This window comes from Vulpes vulpes, chromosome 9 (assembly GCF_048418805.1).
Source record: "Vulpes vulpes isolate BD-2025 chromosome 9, VulVul3, whole genome shotgun sequence".
Lineage (NCBI taxonomy): Eukaryota > Metazoa > Chordata > Mammalia > Carnivora > Canidae > Vulpes > Vulpes vulpes.
In genome coordinates, this window is record NC_132788.1 from 109,526,449 (window position 1) to 109,545,498 (window position 19,050).

The 19,050-nt window shown below is 66.6% G+C and overlaps 1 protein-coding gene across 1 annotated transcript; it reads left to right on the top strand.

Moving 5' to 3' along the window:
* The first annotated feature begins 2,957 nt into the window (after positions 1-2,957).
* Positions 2,958-6,286, top strand: C2CD4C (C2 calcium dependent domain containing 4C). Its single transcript, XM_072722089.1, has 2 exons — positions 2,958-3,143; positions 3,436-6,286. The coding sequence occupies exon 2, from the start codon at positions 3,468-3,470 to the stop codon at positions 4,737-4,739; it is 1,272 nt and encodes a 423-aa protein (XP_072578190.1). The 5' UTR covers positions 2,958-3,143; positions 3,436-3,467; the 3' UTR covers positions 4,740-6,286.
* Positions 6,287-19,050: the final 12,764 nt, after the last annotated feature.

Here is a 19,050-nt window from a genome sequence, read left to right on the forward strand (position 1 = left end):
GCATGTGCAAAGGCCCTGTGGTATGTGTGGCTCCCAGCACATTCCGGGAACAGAAGGACGGCTTGTGTGACTGGAGGTGAGAGCAGAGGGGTGGTGGAGGGGAGGAGAGCGCCGGGCTGAAGCCTGGTGCCCAGGAGAGCGCCTGGGACCCTTCAAGCACAGAAGTGATCAGATTCCTGAGTGGGAAATCGGCTGTTGGGGAGAGGAGAGGCAGGCAGGGCAGCCCGGAGGATTGACTGGGTTCTGGACTAGGGGAGTCTCAGCAAGCATCAGATTCCAGAGATCCGCGGGCTGGAGAGGGGCCCCGATGCGCTTGTTCCTTCGCTCCTGGCTTCCCCCGCGTCCCGCAAGGCTGGTCCCGCAAGCCTCTCCCAGCCCTGCCCAAGCGGGACCCAAGGGCTGCGTCGCTGTGGGCGTCGCCTTGTCCCCACCTAAGATGTGGGCGCAGGGGCTCCCCCCATCACCCCCAGGAGCCTGGCTGCGGTGGGGTCCCTCGCACCCCTCTCCCACCCCATCTCCCTCCAGCTGTGTGGTCCGCACATGCTCCTCGTGCCAGCCTCATCCTCGGGGAGCCTCGGCGGGAAGCAGCCTTGTGCCGCTTGCTTCCCCCCTCCCCGAACGGGGTGCCCTGCGCCCCGTGTGGAACCCCGGGGGGTGGCCAAGGTCTCTCCTGGGAGCTGGCGGACAGGCCTTCCGGGGCCCCTCCCAAGGGAGGGACAGGGCTGTTGCCGAGAGCTGTGTGGGGACGAGGTGGCCCCTCCACCTGGAGCCGTTCCTCTGAGCTCCTTCCTCGAAGCCCTGTTTGCTGGGGGCTGCAGGGACAGCCGGGGACAGCCGGGCTCCTCCTTCCCAGGACGTCAGGTCCCGGGGGGCGGGGGGAGCGGAGGACCAGCGCGGGCAGCACGAGGGCCACGACTCGGGGTGGGAGGGCTGGTCAGTTCACCCGAGCCTCCTCCCCGACTTGGGCCTAAAGACCGCAGACTCTCTGTTTCAGATCCCGGGAAGGCTGCAGCTTGGGGTGGGGGGGGGCTGCCTTGCCAGCGGCCTCAGGGCTCTGTGGCCTGGAGGGGCTCCCGTTCGTGCGCCCCAAGGCTGACTGACCAGCTGGAAGGGCCAGCCTGCGGGACCCGCCCCTCCCAAGACCTATCCCCAGGTTCCTGTCTCTCTGAGCCTCAGTGTGGGGTGGGGGCACAGAGGTGAGGACTTGGCTGAGCCTGCTGTGGTGGGATCAGGTTCCGGGGTCCCCTCTGAGGCCTGGCCAGCCCCTCCCCCCCCAAGTAGCTGTGACCAGCGCCTCCATCGCAGTAGCCTCGGCCCTGTCGTGTCATCACCTGCCACCCTCGCTCTGAGGCTGTGGTGCAGGGGGGCAGTTTTTGTGCCCGAGGACTGCCCAGGAGACACCTGTCCAGACGGTCCAGATGCCGGCCAGCAGTCCGATGCGAACCCCAGTGGAGCACCTCCAGATTAGTGTCCCCAGGAGCTTAGCACAGGAATCAGCACAGAATAAAGTTAACGCCTCCTCCCTCCACCCACGGGGCGGAGAACCTGCTGGAGCTGGGTAAGGGGAGCGGGGAGTGAAGCCCCCAGTGCCCGGGCTGGCTTGTCATCAGAAAGCCTGGCATTGTCCCCCCCTCCCGAGACCGGCTTGGGCACTTCCCCTTTGTGAGCACCACTGTCCCTATCCTTGCACGGACAAAGGTGACTGATGGCCCTGAGGCCCTCGGTCCTGCCCCCCACGGGACGAGCACTGACCTAGGAGTCCTCCTCACTCTGGGGCTAAGTCATCCACTTGTCTGGCAGGTGTTTATGAAAGACCCCAGTGTCTTGGAGACACTCCCCCCCTTTCCCAGGAGCTCCAGGCCCAACAAGAGCAATGTGTGTGCTCAGGGGCGTCCTCCACGGTAGCTCACGTTGGGGTGCAGCGGGCTGCGTCAGGCTGTGATGCTGGGCCTGCCTGGCTGCCAAGCAGGGAGGGCTTCCTGGAGGTAGAGGGGAAGTGAAGCATTCACTGGCATCGGCCTCCCTGTCACCCTTGTGGCCATGCCCGGGCCCCCCCTAGGCACCCAGAGGACTCAATGTCTGCTAAGAGAGCAAAGCTGAGACAGGCCTTTCGGGGGGCGTCACGGACCTCTCCCATCTGGACATTGGCACTCGAAGCCGCACCCGCTCCAAAGTCAAGGGAGGTGTGGAGGGCGGCAGTTCCGGGCTGCACCCCGTTCTGCTGACCAGCCCGCACCCCAGCGGGGGCCACTATGAGGCCTGGGGCCCTCTCGGAACACAGGAGCCTCCTGGACACTCGTGATCTAATCAAGCCCAGGCTTGGGTTCCTCCATGCAGTAGCTGGACCGAGAGAGGCCTCAGGACTGAGGGGGACAGAGGGGGACGCCGAGGCTGGGAGGGCGGGCAGCGGCTGAGCAAGCAGAGGACCCGGGGCCGCCCAGGGGACCTGCCGCCGGGCGCTGCGAGGCCTGGGGCTGCAGCCACCTGCCGACCTGAGCCCCGAGGAGCAGGTCCCCCGTCTCCTGTGTCCCCTGCATCGTGTTTTCCCGGTGCGCGTTTGGAGCCAGCAAACCCACACTGGCGGCTGCCCGCGTCCCTGTCCCCCGGGGTACAGGGGCACTGGGCATCCCGAGAACGCCGCCCGCGTCCACCGGCTGCTCCGTGGGCTGTGCCCCGCCTGGGCGGGGTGGACGCGGGTGCAGCGGGGAGGAGGCGGCTGCCTTCTAGGAGACGCTCCGCGCGCCCCGGGCTGCTGGGGTCTGGGGGCCGCGCTCAGAGCCCCGCCCCTCGCTGCCAGCCCCGCGCGGGTAGACTGAGGCACGGGCTGGGGCGCCCGGGGTCCGCGGCGTGGCGCATCCGCAGGCACGAGCGCGGGGGCGGGCCGGGGGCGCGCGGGGGCGGGGCGCGCGGGGGCGGGGCGCGCGGGGGCGGGGCGCGCGGGGGCGGGGCGCGCGGGGGCGGGGCGCGCGGCCGTACTAGGAGGAATACGGCGGCGCGGCCGGGCGGGGCTTCCCCGCGGGTGAATGAGTCCCTGCGCCGCCGCCGCCCGGGCAGCAGCTGCGGCCGCGTCCCCCGCGCGCCCCGACCCTCCCCGACCCCCGCGAGCCCGCGGGGCGACCTCCGGCCTCGGCCCAGCCGCGCAGGTGAGCGTCCCGCCCCCGCCCGGCGCCGGGCGAAGCCACAGGTGGGGGGACCCGTGGGGAGCACGTCGGGGGCCCCGGCCCGGGGGGGGGGGGGGGTCGCGGTCCGGGGCCCCCCAGGTCCGAGCGCCGCCCCCACCTGCCCAGGCGCCTCGGGTCTGTCTCGAGAGGGGACGGGAGGGGAGGGGGGTGACGCGCCCTGCAGGACCCCCCGCCCGGGCCCAGCCCGGTGCACCCCAGCAGGCGCCCAAGCGCCCCCGCCCCGGTCGCAGGGCCCCGGTTCCTCTCTCCCCAGACCCTGCAGACCCCACCTGGCCTCCTGCCCCCATGAGGAAGACCAACATGTGGTTCTTGGAGCGGCTCCGGGGGTCTGGGGAGCACGGCACCCCCGGGAGCGAGGCCGGGGACAAGGCTGCCAAGGGGCCCCTGTACAGCAACGTGCTGACCCCCGACAAGATCCCCGACTTCTTCATACCCCCCAAGCTGCCCGCCGGCCCCACGGATGCCGAGGGGCAGGCGGAGCCGGGCCCCGCAGCAGCAGCCACCGAGCAGAACCCGGCCTCGGGCCCGCCCCGCCGAGCCCCCCGGAGCCCCCGGCTGCCGGCCAAGTTGGCAGCTGAGAGCAAGAACCTGCTGAAGGCGGCCACGCGACATGTGATCCAAATCGAGAGCGCGGAGGACTGGCCGGTGGAGGAGGCTGCCACCAACGCCGACCCCCAGGCCCAGGGCGCCATGTCCCTGCCGTCGGTGCCCAAGGCTCAGACATCCTATGGCTTCGCCACGCTGGCCGAGAGCCCGCACACGCGGCGCAAGGAGTCCCTGTTCCACAGCGAGCACGGGGCCCTGGCTCAGGTGGGCTCCCCGGGGGCCGGTCGCCGTCGGGGGGGTGCCGCCAAGGCCAATGGGGGCGACGGGGTGCCCAGGGAGACGGCGGGGGCCCTCATGAGCCCCAGCCGCTACTTCAGCGGCGGGGAGAGTGACACCGGGTCCTCGGCCGAGTCCTCCCCGTTCGGGTCCCCTCTGCTCTCACGCTCCGTGTCGCTGCTGAAGGGGTTTGCCCAGGACAGCCAGGCCAAGGTGAGCCAGCTCAAGCAGTCGGCGGGCCGCCACGGCTCCCTGGCCGCCGAGGACGGCGCGCCCGACACCAGCCCCGGGGCGCGGCGCCGCCTGACCCGCAGGGCCGCCCCCGAGCCGGGCCCCGAGACTGGCCAGGCGCCCCGCGCTGAGCACACGGTCCGCATGGGCCCCCGGGGCAGCGTGCGGCTGCTGGCGGAGTACGAGGCCGCGCAGGCCCGCCTGCGGGTGCGCCTGCTGGCCGCCGAGGGCCTCTATGACTGCCTGTGCGACGCCCGCAGCATCAACTGCTGCGTGGGGCTGTGCCTGGTCCCGGGCAAGCTGCAGAAGCAGCGCAGCACCATCATCAAGAACAGCCGCCACCCCATCTTCAACGAAGACTTCTTTTTCGACGGCCTGGGGCCGGCCAGCGTCCGAAAGCTGGCCCTCAGGATCAAGGTGGTGAACAAGGGCAGCAGCCTCAAGCGGGACACGCTGCTCGGGGAGAAGGAGCTGCCCCTCACCTCCCTGCTCCCCTCCTTGTAAGGGCCTCTCCTGGGGGTGCAGAGGGCACGCCCCAGCTCCCCTCCCACCCGGATCCCGATGGGCAGGAGGCCAGTGGCGGGGGGCCGGGGGGTTTCCACTCAGGCTGGGCGAGGCTGGGCGGCAGTCCGCGCTGGCCAGTACCCGGTTGCCAACGGTGACCGGGACGGTAGTTTTCACGGCTTGATTTTTTTTGGAGGAGGAAGAGAGGGGGCTGCCGGGGAGGAGAAGGGGACGCTTTGCGGGGCTGAGTGTCCCCCACCCCATGCCCTAAGCTGCGTGCCGCCCTGCCCCTTTCTGAGCTCTGGAAAGGGGCTCTGGCCGGGGGCGGGGTGGCGGCTGGGACCCCATGCGGGGGGCTGCAGAGAGGGATGGCGGACCGGGAGGTTGCCGGTCCTGAGGCCGAGTCAAGTAGCTTTGGTGGTGGCCGGAGAGTCGCCCTGCCGGCGAGCAGCACCGGGCCTGGGATGTGCCAACAGCGGCCGCAGGGCTGCGGACACACCGCCCCGGGTTCGGCTGGCTCTGGCCGCGCTCGGCCCTCCCAGGCTCCGGAGGCAGAGCCGGTCAGCGAGGCGGGAGCCCATGGGGGCCGAGAGCCAGCACCCGACGGGTGGAGGAGGGAGGCCGGGTTGCCACGGAGCTGGCGGTGGAGGAGAGCCTGGAGATGACGCCGGGAGCCGGGGCTCGTCTCCTGTCTGCTGGTTTCTTCCAGCACCTTCCCTGCCGGCCAGCCGGCCTGACCTGAGGCCCTGCCGGGGCATCTGGAGCCTCCCTCCCCGGCGGGGCCGTGCACCACGAGCCCCGAGGGCGGCCCCCAGCCCCTGGCCCTCCCTGTCCCTCCGAGGCTGGGCGCCGCCACCCTTGCACACCCCTGGCCGCAGACCCCGGGAAGTGACAGCAGGGGAGCGTGCTGGGCTCCTGCTGTGCATGGTAAATAGCTTCGGGTTAGTGTGGGGGGGATGCAGGGAGGACGCGGCAGGCCGGGAGGACCCTGGCTGTGCCCTTCATGCTGCATGGGTTTAACTGTTGTGTCGCAATGTGGGTCCTTGAATGACGTCTGTGGACATTTCCCAGCTTCACCAAACGAGGGGTACAGCTCGAAGCAGGGGCCAGGCCAGGCCGGCTGTGCCTCTGTGCCCATCCCCAGCTGCCTGGCAGGCTTGCTCCTGGGGAACCCTGGGGCCTCCTCCCCATTCAAACGTTGTCCTCCTGACTGGGTTTCCAAATCGCACTGGGGGAGGGATGATTTCCCCCATCGCTGGGGAAAGCACGTGTTCCCCTTTGCACTTTGAGATTCTGGGGCCCTTGGAGCTGAGGTCCCTTGCTGTGCCCCCCGCCCCCCCGTCCTAGGCCTGAGGGGCCCCCACAGGCCCGGAGCAGGTGGACGGAGGGCGAATGCTTGGCGCTCGCACCCCTGCTCGCCCTCCGCGGAGGGCCCGTCTTACATGCCCTGCACCGTTTGACATCTTTGTGTTCCGAGTTCGCAGCCTCTCCCCAGTGTGTTTGTTTATAAATGCTGTTTTTAGTGCAATAAAGGTGTTTTGGGAGTGCGGGGGTGGAGATGTTTGCTTTGGTGTTTAATAACAAGAGGGATTTTGCCTTGAGTTGGGGGGGGGCTTGTGAAGCCCGGGGATCCTCTGTCTCCTGCTGGGGGCGGAGGCGGGAAGGCCCGATTGCCACAGGGTGACGCCCCAGGGACGTGCAGGCCCTGTGGGGCGATGGGTGACGGCGGCATTTACTCAGCAGGGGTGTGTGCGGTCCTGTCCTCGCCCTCTGAGCACACACAGCCCGCCCCACGGACAGCCCGCCCCACGGACGAGGGCACAGGTGCTTCGGGAACCACTGCCGGCAGCCTGGCTAATGAGAGCGGGGACCTGCACCCACCCCCTCACTGTGGGAGCCCAGGGCCTGCCCCTGTCGGTTCTGCTGATTGGGGACAAGGGGGACCCGTGGGGTCGTCACCAACAGGGACCCCCTTAGACGCCGTCAGCTGCCAGAGCAGCACCCGCCCCGCCCCACAGCCAGAAGGATTCAGGGCAAGTGCTTCAGCCAGAGGCCACCCCCAGCCTTGTCCTGGGGCCTGGAGACCCCTGGGCGGGGCAGCAGGGACAGCGGGGGCTGCAGGCCCCGGATATCTGCTGTTCCCTCAGCTGGGGACACCTCCCAGCCCCCGACTTCACTTTCAGGCTTCAGCTGAGAAGGTGCCTCTTCCTGGAAGCCCTCCTAGTTCCCTCGGCGGGGGAAGGGGGCTTTCCTCAGTGGGTCCTACATCCGATCGCTGCTCACGTGCCAGTGGGGGTCACATGTGTCTCCAACACCAGGGTTGGGGCAGGTTCATCCCGGTCCGTGTGTCCTTAGCCCCGACACCATGCTGGGCCCCCTCCCGGGCTCCTGCGGGGGTCGCTGGGGAACCAGGCAGCCTGTAGTAAAGGGGAGGCCCAAGCCCCACCCCGGCCTTGCCCTCACCTAAGGAGCAGCTGAGACTCGTGTCAGAAAGGGGATCGCGCGTCCTCCTCCACCCCAGTTCTGGGATCGACAGAGATGAGACAAAGCTGGAAAGACGAGCCTTCCCAGGGGGGGCCGCCCCGGGCGGGTGCTCAGGCTGGGGACAAGAACAGAGCCGTTTGATGTAGTCGAGGGGTCACCACTGGGGAGGGGGGACGCCTGAGCCACAGCTCGGAGAACCTGCGGGGGCAGCGAGGCGGGTTGAGGAGAGGGCAGGTGCCTCCCTGCCCCCTGACTCTGCAGAGCCTGGGCGGGCACACCCACTCCCACGTAGACCTGGGGGACGGGGCGGCCGTGCCAGGCTGGGTGGGCTGTGGGGGGAGCGGAGGCGCCTGAGTGTTGGTCCTCCAGCTGGGGAGTGCCTGTTGGGCCCCTGCTGGATGCTGGACACGGACCTCCGTGGGGAGCCTCAGATCCCAGCCGGGAAGCCCCGTGTCACAGACAGAGAACGCAGGAGCCAGGTGGGAGCTCGGGACGTGGGCCTGCTGTGCGCAGCTCCTACACAGTTATCCGGTCTCCTGTGTGCACCTGCTTCGCCAGAGAGAGGGCCCTGAACCTGCGCACAGTAGGACGGAGCACAGACGAGGTTTGGGCTGGGTCACCCCACTGCTGGTTCAGAGCTGGGGTCCCCGAGGACCTGCACACCAGGGCTGGCTTCCTCCGGGATTCTCGGGCAGGCCGAGAGCGCCCTGTGCTCCAGGCAAGAGCCCCGTGCCCCTCGCATGCCCCAGGGCATGCCCCGGGCCAGGGCCTGGTCTCCTGCTCTCACCCCAAGCCCGGCTCCTTTCTGTCCTCTTGTCCCCATGGGATCCAGGCTGTTAGGACCATCACAAAGCCCCCAGGAGCCGTCGTGCAGGGTTAGGGTCCCGAGCAGCCCCCCCGCCCGCTCAGCCTGCCAGATGAGCCACACTGACGAGGCCTGGTCGGGTCCCAGGATGTGTTGCCAGGGCAACCGGGTACCTTCTTGCGTCTTCCCTGCTAGCCACTTACTGCCGGGCAGCCTGTGTGTGTGTCTGTGTGTGCCCGTGTATGTGCCCTGCCCGTGTGCCCCTACACAACCACGTGCCTCTGCGTGCCTGTCGACCGTGTGCGTGTGCCCATCTGCACACCTGTGCGTGTCAGTGCAGTCCTGTTTGTACACACAAGACACAGTGCAGGTGTAGTCGTGTGAACAATGGACACACGCTAGTGTAGCCTCGTATGTGTGTTAGCTGGTGTGTGCTCTCCTGTCCGCGCGGCCTGTGTGTGTGTCTCTGTGCACGCAGGGGACAAGGTACACACATGCACCAGTGCGCGCTTGCCTTGTGCCTCGGGACACCCAGAAGATGTGCACAGACGGGACCGGCGGCCTGAGCAGGCCCCTCAGTCCCGTCTGCTGGCGCCCGGCTGGAAGCACCCTCGCGTGGGCTCCACCCACCTTCTCCAACCCGGGGAACCCACACCCCGGTGAGGGCAGACCCCCCCACGGTCCGTGATGGCGACCTGATCGGCGCTCAGCCCAGGGTGCAGGCGGGGAGGCAGCGGTCCTCTCTCTGGCAGCCTGGCTGCCTCCCTGAGCGTCGCTGCTCTCGGGGGAGCCACCGAAGTCCAGGCCGCCACCAGCAGTAGGTACCTGATTTGGTGCAAATCATAGAACGCCGCCCCTTTCTCTCAATGGAGCCAGCACAGGCGACAACAGAGCCAAGAGATGAGGGGTCAGACGTCTGGGGACCTCGTGGGCACCTGGAGCTGGCTGTGCCTGAAGTCCACGGCTGTATACCATTTCTCTTCAGAGGGCCAGTAAGTTCCCTTCTTTGCTTAAAGCAGTTTGACGTTTATTTATTTATGTTTTGTTTTGTTTTTCCATTTGGAGTCAGAGAACACGGGTGCAGCAAGTCTTCGGGCTGGGAAAGGAGAGACTGCGCTGACCCAGGGGCCTCCCAGTGTGACACGGGAAAGCAGAGGGAGCCCCGCCAGGGGCCTGGGGTTCCTACAGCCCACGGGGCTGGGAAACATGGTGAGGGAGGGAGCTCCCCCGGGCCTTAGTCAAGGAGGGCCTTGCGGGGGGCAGGATCCGGACGGGAGGGGCACTGGGGCAGCAGGGATGTTCCAGGGCCGGGAAAGGCGCGTGGGTACCGGGGCCCACTATGGGCCTCCACCCCGCCCTGGCCTGCCCCTGCCTGGCCGGCTGCCCCTGCCCTCAAACCTCCGTGGCTCCCCAGGCCCCCACCTGCCCGCCCCGCCGGTGGCCTGCACCGCACCCCCCCCCCCCCCCCGCAGGCCCTGCCTCAGTGGTGCCTGCCGCCCACCTCCCTGGCTTGCGCTTCTCTGGGCCTGGGTCCTCTGCAGTGGCACCAAGCCCCCGTTTCCCACTGGCAGAGGGCAGTGCTGTGGCCTCGGAGTCACGTGGCCTGTCTGGGCCTGAGAGTGGGGCTGCGAGGGCCGGCTTCCTCCGTGGGAGGGCTCACGGCACAGGCACGGTCCCTGGAAGCAGCCACAACATTGCCATGATAATTGATATAATCACATTAGGGCGGTAATTATAGGCTACCATCAGAGCCACTGAGGCCGGGCTCTCCCTTCGCCTGGGGCGCCAGGGCCTCCCCCCGCGGCACCTGCTCCTCCCTCCAGTGTGGGATTCAATTAAGCTTCTGTTTTCTCCTCTGCTCCTCTGCTGCTGGAGCAAAGGGCTGCCTGCTGCTCTGCGCAGGAACCTGGGCAAAAAGGGGACAGCGGGGATGGAGCCGGGAGGAGTGGGGAGGATGGGGGAGGATGAGGGAGGATGGGGGAGGATGGGGAAGGAGCAAGGAGGAGCGGGGAGGAGCTGACAAGGAGAAGGGAGGAGCAGGGAGGACAGGGGAGGAGCGGGAAGGAGGGGGGAGGAACGGGGAGGAGCAGGGAAGGAGGGGGGAAGGAGGAGGGAGGAGCAGGGAGGAGTGGGGAGGAGCCAAGAAGGAGAAGGGAGGAGCAGGGAGGATGGGGGAGGAGCAGGGAAGGAGGGGGGAGGATGAGGGAGGATGGGGGAGGATAGAGGAGGAGAAGGGAAGGAGCAGGGAGGAGCCCAGGAGAAGGGAGGAGCAGAGAGGATAGAGGAGGAGCAGGGAAGGAGCAGGGAGGAGCCCAGGAGAAGGGAGGAGCAGGGAGGACAAGGGAGGAGCAGGGAGGATGGGGGAGGAGCAGGGAGGAGCAGGGAGGACTGGGGTGGGTGTGGGGGGTGACTGCATCTGCACACCCTCCTCCCCCAGCCGCCGTCCCTGCACTAGGTGCCTGGCCTTGGGGAGCAGAGGGCGGGAGCTCGGGTGCTCCACTGGCGCCCCGAGTCTGGCTCCACTGCTCAGGTGCTGGCTGCCCGGCTGCCCGGGGCTCAGTTTCCCTCCTGTTCAGTGGAGACGCGGGTCCTTTCCAGGGTTACGTCCGATGTGCACATGCCCCAGGGCCCCGCTTGTAAGCCTGAGATGGGCGCGAAGGATGGCCCGCTGGATCCTTACAGAAAGGCTGCTGACCCTCCTCACACGGGGGGAAACTGAGGCACAGGGAGGCAAAGCCAGCTGGCAGGCGGCAGGAGGCAGTTGCCACCGGGCCAGGGGCACACCCAGCCTGCAAGCTCCCCGCGCGCGGCCGTGCCAGGCTTCCCACGCGCACGCTCTCCTGCCTTCCGATCCGACCTGGGCCGCAGGGTCTGGGGTGGAATCCGTGCCCCCGCCCCCCCCCCGTGAGCCCGTGTCCAGGGCGCCCCGCATTCTGCCCAGTGCTGGCGGGGGTGGGCCCTCCGAGCGGCCCCCGTGGGTCTGGCTTGCTGCCGCTGGAGGAGGGCATTGCAGGTGCCCGGCGGCTCTGGGAGGTGGTCCCTAACGCGGGCACCAGGGACACTAGCCCGTGGGTGCACGTGGGGCCTGGGGGCGCTAAATCGTGCCGCGGAGGTCACGGGCCGGCCCGGGTCAGGCTGGATGCGGCAGGGGGCGGCTCCCAGGCAGCCGCGTGTCCCTCCCTCTGCCCCACTCACCTGTGAGTCCCTTCCAGGGAATTACTGAACCCGATGGGGGTCTGGGGACACCCGGACTTGCCGCTGGTGTCAGAGTGGAGACTGTGCCGTCTCATCCTCCTGGCTCTGCAGCCTCTGGGCACCGTCCCGCCCAGCCCCATGGCCTCCCTGGGGCCCACATTGCCCGGTGACACCTGAATTCCTCCCACCGCAGCCCCTGACCAGCCCCTGCCACCCCCTATGCTCCGGGTCCCTGGGTAGGGCCGGCCTTTGATCCCCAACCACCTCAGCTCCCCCAGACAAGCCACAGAGCCCCGTCCTTCTTCCTGGGAATCAGGGAGGCCATCACTCCTGAAACTCCCCGAGACGCCCCCCCAGCCTCAGTTTCCCCGTGTAAAATAAGGTGCTAAGCTTGCTGTCACGTCTGGGGGGTGCGGCGATGGCAAAGCCAACTTTCAAGGTTGACAGCACATCCAAGGAGGCAGCGGCCGCTCGTGTCCCGGGTTACCTGAGCGCACGCGGACGCCAAGGGGGGCAAAGCTGCTTCAGACGACGCTCAAGTCCCACAAAGCCCGGGGCGGAGCAACGCTGGCGAGGGCCTCCCAGGGCCCTAGCGCGTCCGTGCGCAGAGCTCGCGTGCCCGCGGCCCGTGGGTCAGGTGAGCGGCTGACCCCCGGCTGCAGCACCGGTGGGAGGAGAGGATAAGGCGCCTTTCCCGGGCGGCAGGTGGCCCTGCGGTGGCCTGGCTGCTGCGGGCTCTGGAAGGAGGTTCTCACCTGGAGTGGCTCCCCTCCTGGGGGATGTCGTGTGACCCCGGGGACATCCGGGGTCGCCGTGACCGTGGGTCCTTCTGGCACCAGGTGAGTGGGCATCGGGGATGCTGCCCAGAGCGTCACCTTGCCCCTTGCCCCGCTCCGGTGACTTCTAACGTGAGGACGGGCTGAGGGAGGACACGTGCTGGCACGGTGGCTGCCGCACGCTAAGCCCTCGGCGTGCACCAGCTGTCCTCCGCCACCTGGCAGATCCTGACCAAGTGCCCGCTCCCTGCCGAGCCCTTCGCTGGGTCTGGGGCCCCACGGCCGCCCTGCACCCGTGTCCTGCTGTCACAGGCCGCAGCCTCCAGGATGCCTCTGCCGTGTGACTCCAGCCCCGCGTGCTCTTCAGAACCTGTGCCGCAAGGAGCGCATTCTGTGCGTCCCCCTCACGCCCGGCTGGAGCGGAAGGGACGCCGTGTGCCACCCGAGGCCAGGCCACAGTAAGGACCTGGCGCCGGCCTGGCGGTCTCTTGGGATCTCCCACTTGGCACCCCGAGCCAGCGGGGAAGGGGCCCTGCGGAGAGACTGCGTAGGCTCGGGCTGTTGGTCCCCGCGATGTTTCTGGACCTGGAGCAAGTGCATGCCTGGACCGCGGTCTTCTAGCTGGTGGCCCTGGTGTCACCTGCGGACGCATCTTCCCGCTGTGCTCCCCCCCGGGATCCTGAGGGACAGGATTCACAATATAGGAAACACCTGCTTCCCATCACTGAGTTTCGGGGTACCTGCTCCCTCTGAGCGGCCAGAGCCCTGCCCAGGGGGCTTCCTGGAGGCGGAGGCAGGGAAGAGCGGTGCCTACGGAGAGTCAGCAAGTGCCATGTGCCCCAGGACCACCCAGGAGGCCCGTGGGCTGAGAGGTGTGTGGACTTCACGGCTTTTGACAGATGTTTGAGGCGGCCCCCCTGCGGTCTGGGGAAGGGGGACTGTGGGCAGCAGGGGGGGGTAGTGGACGGGGGCGGGGGCAGGATCCACTTGAGGTCAAGGTGAAGCCTCTGGCCTGTGCTGGGGTTGGATGTGGGGATGCGGGCGGGGTGGCGCCAGGGTCTCTCGGCCCCACTCAGTCACGGCCACCGGCACACCCAGAGCCGTCCCTGCAAGAATGAAGCCGCGGGTCACGGCATGGGTGTGAAGAGCCCACACGCCGGGGCTTCTATTCACAAGTTCAAGAACAGGTGACATGAGTGTAGGGTGACGGAGCTCAGGGCGGACGGTGGCCACTTGGGGTGGTCCCCGGGACGGGGCGAGGACAGCCTCTGGGGACCTGTCGCCGTTGATATTTTGGCCTGGGTGGTGGTTACAGTGGTGAGTTTATTTATAAAAGCTCGAGGAGGGATCCCTGGGTGGCGCAGCGGTTTGGCGCCGGCCTTTGGCCCAGGGCGCGATCCTGGAGACCCGGGATCGAATCCCACGTCGGGCTCCCGGTGCATGGAGCCTGCTTCTCCCTCTGCCTGTGTCTCTGCCTTGTCTCTGCCTCTCTCATATATATATGATTATCATAAAAAAAAAAAAAAAAAGCTCGAGGAGCTCACAAGGGTCAAGCATCCAGAATATATTTTAAAAATTCTTCTAAATCAGTAAAAAAAAAAAAACCAAAAAACAAAAAACGGCCCCATTAAAAAATGGGCAAAGAACCGGAACAGACGCTTCTCCAGAGACGATACAGAAGCCAGCGAGGCCGGGGAGGGTGCGCAACCCCATCAGGCGCCCGAGATCGCGGACCTAAGCCACAAGGAGAGACGCCTTCCCGCGGTGGTGCTCAAGGAAACCGGGTCACACTGGATGGTGTGGACGCGGAGGAACCCGAACCGTCCAGACCCGGCGATGGCGGGCCGCGCACCTGCCCTGAAGCACCTGCCGCGAAGCACCTGCCGAAGCACCTGCCGAAGCACCCGGGCCTTTCCTCCGCTTCCCGGGGCGGCGCCCCCACCCCTCCCACGGCTCCCAAGGGACTGAGACGGCCTCCAACACGACGGTGCCCAACAGGGGGAACCGGCCGAATGTCCCCCGCGGGTCAGCGGAGCGAGCACCCCCCCTCCCCGGGACGACCCCGAGCCCCCGACGCTCAGGGAGGGAACCGGACACGGGAGGCCCCACGGGGGCGAGTCCAGGCGTGGACACGTGCGGGACGGGGAGGGGGCCGGGGCCGGGGGCGGGGGTGGGGGTGGGGGTGACGGCGGTGGGCACGGGGTCTCTATTTTGGCGATGGAATGTTCTGGAATCACACAGAGGAGCGGGCTGCACGACATTGTGAATGTGCCAAATGCTCCTAAATTATTCACGTCAAAATGGTTACTTTTATCCGACTTCTCGGTTAGTTTTTTTTTTTTAATTTTTTATTTATTTATGATAGTCACAGAGAGAGAGAGAGAGGCAGAGACACAGGCGGAGGGAGCAGCAGGCTCCATGCACCGGGAGCCCGACGTGGGATTCGATCCCGGGTCTCCAGGATCGCGCCCTGGGCCAAAGGCAGGCGCCAAACCGCTGCGCCACCCAGGGATCCCTCGGTTAGTTTTTTAAAAAGGTCCCAGCGCTTCATACAGTTTCAGGCTGTGCCGTCCACAGAGGCCCGGTCCTACGGGAAGGAGGTGAAAACGTGCCCAGAACTACCCCCCCCCTTCAGCCCCTGCTGCCCCAGGTCTCACCACCCGCTGGGATCCCTCCTCCGCCCTGTCCCTTCACCATCCGCACCCCTCCCCCTCCACCGCCCTGCCCTCCGCATCTCCCCCTCCCATCTCCCCCTCCCCATCTCCCCCCATCTCCCCCTCCTCCTCCCCCCATCCCCACCCCCCCAAGACCACCGCAGTTCTCCTCCCGCCCCCCACCCCCACCCCCGCCCTGTTCTCCCCGCGGCCGCCAGAGGGCGCCGGCGAGCACCGAGTTGAGCCGGTCTCCCCCTCTGCCCGCTGTCCTGCGGGGCTCCCCTCCTCCCACGGGACCCTGCTCCCTGCTCGCCTGGCCCTGTCACCGCCCCTCCTCCAGCTCCCCCTCCCAGGGCTCCCGGTTACCGCTCCAACCAGGCAGGGCCCGGCCAGCCCAGGACCTTTGCATGTGCTGCGCCCTCACCAGGTGTGCTCTTTCTCCAGATCTCCACAGAACGTCTCGAATGCCCCCGTCTTTCCCTCTGCCCTCAGTTTCCTTCTGCTCTAGGATGACCAGGATCACCCCAGGCCTGGGGCAGGGCTTGGCTCACGGCAGGTGCTGTACAAGTGTTTGCTGGGTCAATGCACCAGTGAGGGGCCGTCGGGACTCGAAGCTGAGAAGTCACAGGCGGGTGCAGGGGCCTGGCCTCCTGGCCCCTCAGAGGCAGCTGCGCACCGCCCGTTGCGCTCAGCCTTGCAGGCCGTCTCTGGCCCACAGGGAAGGACGTTTTACTGCAAAACTGTCCACCTGCAGTATCTTTCTTTTTTTTTTTTAAGATCTTAATATTTATTCACTAGAGACACAGAGACACAGGCCGAGGGAGCGGCAGGCTCCGTGCGGGGAGCCCAATCCGGGACTCGATCCCGGGACCCTGGGTCACACCCTGGGCCGAAGGCAGATGCTCACACAGTGAGCCCCCAGGTGTCCCCCCCACCTGCAGTACCTTAACTGCACTGTCAGGGGGCAGACCAACGGGTGAACAAACGTAAGACTTCAGGGCACGCGGCGGGTCTGGTCCACGCTCCTCCACGGTGCACCCTGCACGTGCCCCTCGCAGGCTGGGGAAGCCTCCTGCGCGTGTGGCAGCAGCCGGGGTGGCTGCCCGCGGGCGGGGTCAGGCGTGCACCTGGTACACACGTCTCCCATCTGCAGGGTGGTGGCCAGCCCTGCCCAGCCACACCCCAATGTCGTGGGGTCCCCTTTGCCTGCCCCTCAGCCCCTACTCCACCCTGCCTCGCTCTCCCTCAGGCTCTGGGCTGCCCCCCCCCTCCGCAGCTGCACCGTCCCCAGTCGCCGCCGTCCTTCGCATCCGCGCTCACAGGCCCCCCATCGCCGCCCTATGTAACTTGTCCCCAGGCCCCCACGTGTCTGCTGGATTTCTCTCCTCCCAACGCCTTCCCTTGTGACCCTCGTGACCTTAGGTCATCTCCCGAGAGGTCAGCTCCAGGAGGGCGGAGATTGTTTGGTTGGTTCTGGTCATAGCGAGGCCCCCGCTCTGCTGGGCTGTGCACAGAGCAGGTGCCCAATACATGCTTGAGGTGTCTGTGAGCAACTGGCTGTGCGGGGCCAGGGCCAGCTCTTCTGGAAGTGTCTGGATCTGGGTCTGGTGCTCCCAGTGGGATGAGAGGCCCCTCCCCGCTTTGCTCCGATGCCCTCTGCCCTCAGGGCCGCCGGGCCGGAGCGTCGTCCACTGGGCACTGCAAACAGGCGGGAGTGCTCTCTCATGGCCCCGGAGGCCAGACGCCAGGGTCTCGGGGCATGGGGGGGGACCCACTCCAGGCCTGTCCCCAGGGTCTGGTGGTGCCTGCGCTCCTCGGTGGCCCTTGGCCTGCAGAACTTTGCTTCAGGCCTGCAGATCTCCGCCTCTGTCCTCCTCTGCGCGTCGGTGTCCTTGCAAGGACACGGGGCATTGGATTTAGGGCCCCCGACTCGGGTACGACTCTGTCTTGACTCCAGCTCATTTCCAAACTCCCTGTTTTCAAATAGGGTCTCACTTACGGGTTCTGGGAGGTGGGACCTGAGTGTCCGAGGCCAAGTAGTCCCACCCGCGACACCCTTCTTGTCCTGGGCTGCTGGGTACTTCAGACGCCGGGCCTGCCCACACCTGCAGAGCCAGGTCTCCTGGCGGGAACTCTGCACTTTGGATACTGCTTTCATAACTTTTAATTTTTTAATTTTTTATTTATTTATTTATTTATTTATGATAGGCACACAGTGAGAGAGAGAGAGGCAGAGACACAGGCAGAGGGAGAAGCAGGCTCCATGCACCGGGAGCCCGACGTGGGATTTGATCCCGGGTCTCCAGGATCGCGCCCTGGGCCAAAGGCAGGCGCCAAACCGCTGCGCCACCCAGGGATCCCAACTTTTAATTTTTTAAAAAAGATTTTATTTATATAATCACGAGAGACACAGAGACGCATAACTTTTGATTTTGATATAATCTCACATTTACAGAAATTTTCAAGATTAATACCAGAAACTCCTGTACACTCTGCCCAGGTTCTCCATTGCTTGTATTTTGCCCATTTGCTTCCTCGTCTTCTGGGTCTACTCTTGTCATCTGTATGCACACATTCGTTGGTTTTTTTTTTAATTTTTGAAAATATTTTATTTATTTATTTGAGAGACAGAGAGAGAGAGCACGAGCGGAGGGCAGGAGAGAGGGGAAGCGGACGCCCCGCTGAGCAGGGAGCCCGACAAGGGGCTCGGTTCCAGGATCGCGACCTGAGCCGAAGGCTGGCGCTCAACCCACGAGCCCCCGGCACCCCCCAACGAGCCCCCGGCACCCCCGCACTCATATTTAAACGCACTCTTCTGAACACTTAAAACTGGAGGTGCAAGCCCCGTCGGCCACAGCGCAGCGCGACACCAGGATCCCCCTTTATTACCTGCCGCGGGGATCGTGACTCAGAACACTCACGTCCGCGTCCGTGCAGGGCTCAGGTCCTGCACGTTGTGCACACTCACGTGTCACTGGCTGCTCCAGTGATGTCCCCCTGGGGGGCGAAGGTAACGAGCTGGTTGCCCTGGTAACAGGCTGGCAGCGGGTCAGCCCGGTCAGCGGCAGCCACTCAGGGGAGCCTGGGCGGAGCGGCCTGAGGGCGGAGGGCGGAGGGCCTGGGGTGGGGGAAGGGGGGAAGCCCCCACCACAGGGGGCAATGGCCTTGCCCCGGGTCAGGTTAACGGGGCCTTGGGGCCCCACAGAGTGAAGCTCCTCCTGGTCTTCTCAGACCCCTGGTGTGGACAGGGTGTCGGGACGTGAACACGTCTTCTGGAGAGACCCCGAGCAACCCCCTACAAGTGGAGTCCAGCATCCTGAGGGCCCAGGGCTGAGATACCAGCCAGGACGCCGCTGGCGAGGCGGTGGGTGTCCCGTGTCCGGTCCCCACGTGGGGGCTCTCCAGCTGCCCGGGCCTTGGGGACTCGCCACTCTTGCTCCAGGCGCACGATGGCCCTGGGGTCGGCCGCCTGCTGGCCTCCCTCCCCATGGACCCTGGACACTGGGGTGTCTGCTCCCCACGGTGGGACTCAGGGCAGTCCCTTCTGTCCGGGGCTGGCATGAATCTTCACCGATGCGTCCCTCTTGGCTGTGGACGGGTTTGCGGGTGGACGTGCAGCCCCCTCTGGCCAAGGAGACAGGAGGGAGCTCGCGTGGGCGTGCGGCAGCTTCTAGAAGCGGCTGCGTTCCTCCGCTTAGGACCCTGTCAGCACTGGGCGGACGCCTCACACCCTCACACCTAAGCTCTGGCTTTGTCCCTTCTGCCCCCTTCACTCTCAAGACCTTTCGGATCCAGATAAACCGGGATTAGCTCCTGGCCTCCAGGGCAGCTCATTAGCAGCCCTAATTCCTGCAACCCCGACCCCCCACCCCGCCCTGTCATGCAGCCAGACGTAGTCCGGGGCCTGGGGACTTGGAGGTGCATGTCTTTGGGGCTGTTATTCTGCTCGTGGCCCTAGTGCCCTAGTGCCCTAGTGCTCGCGGCCCACGGTGAGCCGTGAGCCTCTGGAGTAGCTGCGGCCACGCTGGTGCCGTCGGGGAGGAAGGCGAGGCAGCAAGTAGCGGAGCCAGCGGGCCCGAGCAGCGGAGCGGAGAGCAATGCTGACGGGCCGGGAGCCACCGAGTGTGGGTGACAGGAAAAGACACTGTCCTCACGGCATCAGAGGAATCAGCCCCGGGACAAGCACCCTCTTTGGGGTCAAAGCTTCTCCAACTCGAGCGAAGGGTGTTTCTGAGCCGGCGTGAGCCTCACCCTCCTGCGCCGCTGAGCGCAGCTGCCTCACCCGCGTCCGTGCTCACCTGGGGGTGCTCCCCACAGGGGCCGCGGGACCACGGCGCCCACCCGGCGCCCCGCACACTCCCCGGAGGACGACCCAGCCGGCAAGGAGCCCAAATGGA

Excerpts from the sequence above, each read along its gene's own strand:
- C2CD4C (XM_072722089.1), top strand. The coding sequence starts at position 3,468 with ATGAGGAAGACCAACATGTGGTTCTTGGAGCGGCTCCGGGGGTCTGGG.